The 7,899-nt window shown below is 34.7% G+C and overlaps 1 protein-coding gene across 1 annotated transcript; it reads left to right on the forward strand.

Annotated features, from left to right (window-relative positions):
- Window positions 1-1,471: 1,471 nt before the first annotated feature.
- On the forward strand, window positions 1,472-4,305 carry LOC130647202 (NEDD8-activating enzyme E1 regulatory subunit-like). The gene has a single exon (XM_057452975.1). The coding sequence runs from the start codon at window positions 1,556-1,558 to the stop codon at window positions 3,233-3,235; it is 1,680 nt and encodes a 559-aa protein (XP_057308958.1). The 5' UTR covers window positions 1,472-1,555; the 3' UTR covers window positions 3,236-4,305.
- Window positions 4,306-7,899: the final 3,594 nt, after the last annotated feature.

Genomic DNA, 7,899 nt, shown 5'->3' on the forward strand with positions numbered 1-7,899 from the left:
CAGTTTGCATTTTATACCAGTTGCCTACACTGGAAAAATACACCAGAGAAATTCTTGCCCAGCTAGATGGACAGCCGATAGCGGAACTGGCGTAAATAGTGAAGCCGGCACCGACACGGACAATCAAATATTTTGCAGGACGAAAGAGCGGCAATTTGTATTTTCTGATAGAAACAAGACCATCGAACCCGGGCGCGGGGAGTGGGGACTCTGAACACCAAATTTACACGCCGAGGGCATGCGCACATAGGTTATCCTGCTTTGTTCAGACTGCGGGCGTAGAGTTAAAAAAAAACAGACTCAAATTTTTAACTATAGCTAAATTCGCCCCTGTAACCATTCGGTCTGATTTTGAAAGAGGGTTGGAGAGTAATTAATATTTTAAATGATACAGATGGTGATAGCTTCGCTACTGTATTCCTCCTATTGCATTGGCCAAAGCAGCAAACCCGTGTTCAATTGAACTACCAACATCAACATTTCTATATTTTTTCCAGTGCTTTACTAGGTTCTTTTTTAGCCTCTGTCTGTTTACCGTATTTTGCTTCAAGCGAAATTCAGCTATTGCTAGAATTAAATACACTTATCTTTTTCAGGGTTTCCACGTCTCCTCATAACTCCTAAAATCTCCCCAAATTCAAAAGGTCCTCAAATATCCTCGATTTTTTTAGAAATTTAGGTTTTCTTCTCAAATCTCCTCGAATAAATTTTGACATTTGGTTATCTTTTATATATGCTAGTTTTTATATTATTTATTTTGAATTACTACAATTTGTGGTTGCTGTGCCCTGCAAACATTACTTTTTTTGTTGTGTTTGTATTTAAAGCAAAGTTTTTAGTTATTTTTTGTAAGAAAATATTGAGATGCCAGTCTGTGTGTTCCTTCATTTTTACAAGTGCAAGTTTTTCTCCTCGAATCTCCTCAATTTTGTTAATAAAAGGTCCTTAAAAATCTCCTCAAAAGTCCTCAAATCTTCTCAAATTTTGTTTTGAAAAAAGAGTGGGAACCCTGTTGAAGTTGCTCGTTTCAGCTCTGAGAGAAGATCTGCAGTTCCAGCTACTTGACAATGACAAACAACTACAACAGAAATTTAACAAAATAACGACAAACGACATTAATAAAAAAGAAACCCATGCCGTTTTCTTATTTCTAAAGTGTTTTTCTTATTTCTAAAGTGTAAATTATTTGTTTTCACAATAATCAGTTACAGTTTTGCACAAATTTAACATTGAAACAATGGGTCCGACGTTAATTCCACCCCAGGGTAAAATTTTCAAGTTCATACGCAGTTTACCCTGAGGTAAAATTCCCCTTTGGGGGGAAGCGAATGAAATCTCTCTGGGATTATGTAACCTTTTACAAATGTCTTACCATAGGCGAGGTAAATTTCACCTGCGGGTGTTATTTCTTAGGGTTAAATTGTACTTGTATCAGGCCCCTTAGTATTTTTAAACTAATTTTTCTTCTACAGGATTGGATAAGACTGCCCTACTTTACTTGATTACCAGTGCTCTTTTCTTACTTGTGTTCGGCTATTTAGAATGTTTCTGTAAAATGAAAAGGAAAGAACCTGCTTCTCCGGACAAGATAACAGAAGAACCAAGCAACACCGATAAAATTATGAATCCACAAAAAACCAGCCGCACTGAGTCTGGTAAAAAAGAGGAAAAATACGACAGACAAATTCGATTGTGGGGACTGAACGGACAGAAAGATTTAGAAAATGCCAACATATGTTTAATCAACGTTACTGCCGCGGGCACGGAAGCCCTCAAATGTTTAATTTTACCTGGTGTTGGTCGCTATTCTATTGTTGACAATACCGTCATAACTGTAGAAGATGTTGGTAATAATTTCTTTTTTGACAGCTTTTCTCTCGGAAAATCGAAGGCTCAGATTGCATGTGAATTGGTGCAGGAATTGAATGAAGATAGCGTTGGTCATTTTTATCAGAAAGATCCAATTGAGCTGCTGAATAACGATCCAGAGTTTTTCAAGAAGTTTACTGTGGTAATATGTTCTCGTGTGTCGGAACACGGGCTTTTAAAACTGGGAAATTTTTTGTGGCATGCTCATGTGCCACTGGTAGTTTGCGATAATTTTGGTTATTTCGGTATATTGAGGATCGTCGTAAAGGAGCACATAGTCATTGAAGCTCACCCGGACAATGCTTTTGAGGATTTTAGGCTCGACTGTCCATTTCCAGAACTTGTTAGATACATGGATGCCATCAAGTTGGAAGAAATGAGTAAACTAGAGCATTCTCATACACCGTATTTAGTTTTGCTGTATAAATATTTGGAGAAATGGAGAAAAGCCAATAATTCACAATGGCCCAAATCTTATCAGGAAAAACGGGTAATAAAACAGATGTTGCAGGAAGGTGTATTGAAAAATGACGATGGGATAGAGTTTACCGAAGAAAACTTCGACGAGGCAATTAGAAATGTCAACATAGCTTATACTGCCACAGGAATACCAGATGATATCCGTAAGATTTTAAAGGATACCATGGCTAACCATCCGTTACAGTCTGAGGTGAATTCAAAATTTTGGATTTTAATTCGTTCTCTTAAAGAATTTGTAAATCAAAAAGGAATGCTGCCTTTGCGAGGTACTCTTCCGGACATGTTCTCCGATTCAAAGCGATATATCGAGTTACAGAATTTATACAAAACAAAAGCTGACGAAGACATAGCGTCGGTGGAAAGTTTCGTGCGTGAAGCATTGAGTGACTTGCAATTGCCGGCGTCGTTTGTTTCCTTTGACGACATCAAGTTATTATGCAAGAATGCTTTTTTCTTGAAAGTTCAAAGAGGACTTTCCGTACATGATGAGCTAAAACAAGACCCGTGCGCACATAAAATAAACGGCAGTCTCCAATCAATGCCTCCTTTTGCAGTTGATATTTATCTTCTCTTCCGCGCTATTATGCGATTATTTGACGACAAAGTTGGCGACCGGTACAACCTATCAAGTATGAAAGGTTTCGAAAAGTTAAAGAAACTATTGAGCGATGTGATACAAGATATTCGATGTGATGTAGCAGTTCCACAGATGTATTTGGAAGAAATACTTAGGTGCAACGTAAGTGAATTTCACACAACCGCCTCCATATTAGGCGGAGTCTGCTCGCAAGAAGTGATCAAAATTATCACAAAACAATTTGTGCCTATCGACAATATTTTTGTTTACGACGGGATATCGCAACAGACAGCATCGATGAAGTTGTAAACATTCCGCAATATTTTATTTCATAATTCGTTATCAGAAATGTTGTGATCTAAAGATTGAAAAAATAGATGTATCCAACCTTTTTTAATAAAAATATACTCTCTTTCATAGAATATACTGCACTATCTCTTTTGGAATCTATTTAATAAACAATATTTTTTGTGTTCTAAAGAGTTGCGCCGAGCTTTGTTTCGAAAAATCCACGCAAAACCTTATTTTTACCGGCTATGTCTATTTTACCGCTGGGGCGTAGTTGGCCAATAACGAGGCCTGATCTTTGCTAAAAACCAATCCAAGTTCTTTGCTGCCTGAACATGCCGACGGAGCAAACATGCCATAATCGGGCTACCTTGAAGAACCACATTTTGTGTTGGAAGTGATGTTTGTTGGCCTCCTTTCGACCTTTTCTTCTTTTAAATACTTTGGATCTATAGGAATATTTATTTTCTGTATGTTTTCACATGTTTATATAAATATACTAGTCGATAAGGCTTAGATAGAAAAACAATAGAAAAGATCTGTCTGACATCAGCAAATATGGCAATATATTGAATACAGCCCTTTGCCAAAAAAAGAAATGCAAAAAAAAAACGTTTGCATGGAGCTATTAATTAAACTACACGTTTTTTCGTTGAGGGTGAAGTATTCTTATGATTTGGCAAAATATGAGGGTGAAGTATACTTAATGTATTCTTATTTTTCAGAGTAAAGTTTCTGTCACATGTATGCACAAAAACAACTATTTCGCGACAGCTGAATATGTTTCTTTTGAATGAGATGTTCACACATATTTTTTAGTATACTGTTACGTATTCACAGCATGTTTATGTTTTTCTCCCCAGAGATATTAATCAAGCCAAATATAACAGGTGGTTTATTATCAAACTTCTTTCGAGTAAAGAATGTGGGCTAACCCTGGAAATATTCTTAAGATATTCTTACAATTTAGGCAATTTTCACCCTGATATTCTTATAGAAGTTATTCTTGTAAAAAAAAAACGTGTATTGGTACAAAACTTGTGAATTATTGTAAACTATCAATTAAAACTATTAGTACAACACTGCTAAAATATTGTGTAATTTTCTTGGTCCTTTTTAGTTAAGGAAGTTGGTAAACTAAGCTAGCTCTAGCTACGACACTGGGCAACAGCGTTTTTTAATATTTATAAGATCCCTGGATAGCCATAGCTGTATTACTTTATATCCAAGATAATTAATTTAATAGTTATTGCTGTGTTGCTGTTACTTTTGCTAATTTTTACTAGCGATGATGAAGTAAATTCTGGACCAGGCCCTTAGTTTCACCAAAAAGTTGTCCTAGGCTCTTTTCACCAAAGCGATCCTAGATTTAGTGGAAGTAGTGGTATGCAATGTGCTTGCAATGCACTCTATTTAATATATTTTTCTTGATTGAAAAGGTTTCAGTTTGTAAATCATTTGATTTAGATTATATATACATTAGAGAAAGGAGATAAATTGTTTATAAGATTAGGAAAATCCCGTCCACTATTTATAGATGAATTGCCTTCTAGTGTACCAATTGATTAATTAATCATGACACAATGATATTGGAAATGGTCTAATATTTAGGGCTAATGAAATTAGTTTCTCATTGATTTGGGCTTTTTTTTTGTTTAATTATTACAGTCAGGATAAAGATAGCTCATTAGTTGCAATGCCAACCTCGTTCCCAGGGCATTTTGTCTTGTTGATGAAGTTGGTAATAACGGCTCAGGGGCCAGAAGACCCTGGGGACGAGGTTGTGCTGATGCAAGTTCGATTCTTCTATTTTTGTTAAATCACTTACTGATGTGCAGAAGCAACAGTCTCATAATACAATAGGGAATACAAATATGTAGGCTATTTTAAATTTCGTATAATAAATTTATTCCTATTGAAAGTAACTCAGTGCGTTTGTTAAGGAGTCCTTTGGGTTCAACACGGATAAAGCACACTTTTTCAGAGTGACAAAGGTCGCATCTTCTCGTTCCACATCTGTACGGGAATGCCCTTGTAGCGATGGTCCATGCCAGGTCAAAAGGAGTAGAAGTGTCCTTTAAATGTCATATAAACTTTCAAAACTCGGTTTCATTCTGGTATTTCTTGTGTTTGAAGGATTTTACATGGTTCCTGTAACGCGTTTTGAACTCGCCCTCACTGGCACCAAAATAGACAGATGTGCTCGTGTTCGTTTTTACTTCGGCCTTATACACAATACATTGTGTAAGGTACTTGCCGTTAAGCGGGCACGTCGGCTTTGATCGACATATATATATATATATATATATATATATATATATATATATATATATATATATATATATATATATATATATATATATATATATATATATATATATATATATATATATATATATATATATATATATATATATATATATATATATATATATATATATATATATATATATTAAAATTAAAGGGGATATATTCGTGTCCCTTTTGATTTTCGGGCATATTTTGAACAAAGTGAGAACTATTTTGAACTTTTTAAATATGACTGAAATATTCTCTATCTAGCATGCTTTGAAGTCCTGCAGTTAGTTTATTGATATTTTATTTTCTAACGGAATCATTGATCTTCAAAAATTTGGAGTATTTATTTGTTGAGCGTGGTAAATGAAGTTTAAGGTGACATTTGATTTTTTTAAATAAATAGAAAATTTCAATGAATTTTGAAAATGTCTTATATATTCTATGAAGCCCTCATGTAAGTTCAGTGTTTGATGTGACACCGATATACCTGCTTTAACTTGGTATTCATTTAAATCAATTTACATTTTATATATTAATTTTCAAAGTGATAAAGCTAGAATTCCTTCATTATTTGACTTGAAATATATCATTTACCGGTATATCGATATAACTGATATAAAAAACAGGATCTGACATTCAGATCATTTTTTAAAATTTTTGTCCCTTTTTTATGCATATTTTACATATAAATCGTGTCCCTTAATTGTGAAAAGCATTCATATAACACAAATATATCCATAAATTGAAATGCCAGAAATTTGATTATTTATAGTGGCATTAAGGTAAAAAATAACTTCACACATACAAAAGAGCACTACAGAAGTGTTATATAATTAAGTCAGTCAACGGACCAAGAAATGCGCCATATATGAATCAGTGAACAACTATGACAATAATGCTGAAAACAACAACTGGAAGGATGGTCATAATGTAGGTGTTTTAAAAATTTTAGACGAAGATTGTAGGTAGTTAACTAATTACGTGAAATTCTCATATTCATAGATTTCAAATACTGGTAAAAGACGTTGGTAACGACTTAGCGTCAATTTCTCATATTCATAGATTTCAAATACTAGAAAAAGATGTTGGTAACGACTTACCGTCAAATCCTGACGTTAAAAACACATTCGTGAAGCCATAAAGGACACAGGTCGCAAAGAGAAAAATGCGTCGTGACTATGTGCAGTCACATTCGAGGTTGGGATTTCTGGTAAATGTCGGCGCATGTGAAACAAAATTTAAATAGTTTTCTTTACACTAGCCGCATATAATTTTTTTTAAATAGATGTTTTAGCAACTCTAACCATAAAGAATATACAGATTATTGCACGGGGTTGCGCATGGTGTTTGTAGCTAACGATGTTGATTTTAAAGTGCAAACAGTAAAAAAGGCTGTTTTTACTGAAACCACCTGTCATTTGTCAACTTTGTTATGGCTCGCTCAAGACTCACTATTTACACAAAAAGTACTCTAGGTAATATACTGCAATTTTAAGATTATTTATAATAGCATTGATGCAACTGTAAGCGAAATCAATAGTAACACCAAAAACACGAAACACCGTTCAAACGAGACAGAAAAAAGTTAGTTTTAGTGCCATGGAGGACAAGTTTATACAAGCTGGGCTACAAAAATATGGCAATGCAAAATGGACTTCCATTCTCGCAGATCCTAACTACTCCTTTCCTTGTAGCCGTAAAGCTAGTACATTGGCGGTTAGAGCGAAGACAAAAAAATTTATATAAGTTTAAATTGTATTTATAATAAAAATAACTTTGTAAATTTACAAAGATTTTTGAAAACCAGAATATTCAAATAGTCTTTTAACTTTGTTACAGTCAAAACCGGCGTACACATAAAGGCTTTTTTTCCTCTTACGATTTGGCCAATAATCTGGTGTATTAAGTGCCCTCGTGTGTGAAGGCGGTTCGCAAAAACTTGGTTCTCCTTTCAAAGCCGCTATCGGTATAGTTAGGAAAACATCTTATAGGCAAACAATATTTTTTTCCACGGAAATTGCCAGAGTTGAACAGGAATGTAAGAACAATAAAACCTCCTTAAATTCTGAGCAATCGTTATCCGAAACGTTTACCACAACTGCCTCTTGATTCACCATTTTAACGTACACATAAGCGTCCACACAATTTAAGTGAAACCTACACGCTGTAAGCCTTTAAGTTTGCAAATAATGGCGCAAATGTGACATTCATTAAACGCACACTCGTCCCCATTCCTATTTAAAATGGCTAGAGTGATTCTTGTAACGCCTTGTAACGCTTGGACTTGCTGATTGTAACGCCTTGCAACACGTTGTAACGCTTTGTACCTATTTCCATGAAGAAATGACTTTGAAATTTTTGGAAATGGCTAGAGTGATTCTTGTAAC

This window comes from Hydractinia symbiolongicarpus, chromosome 6, assembly GCF_029227915.1.
Source record: "Hydractinia symbiolongicarpus strain clone_291-10 chromosome 6, HSymV2.1, whole genome shotgun sequence".
NCBI lineage: Eukaryota > Metazoa > Cnidaria > Hydrozoa > Anthoathecata > Hydractiniidae > Hydractinia > Hydractinia symbiolongicarpus.

Bases quoted from the DNA above. Each gene is read 5' to 3' on its own strand.
- LOC130647202 (XM_057452975.1), top strand. From the start codon at position 1,556: ATGAAAAGGAAAGAACCTGCTTCTCCGGACAAGATAACAGAAGAACCA.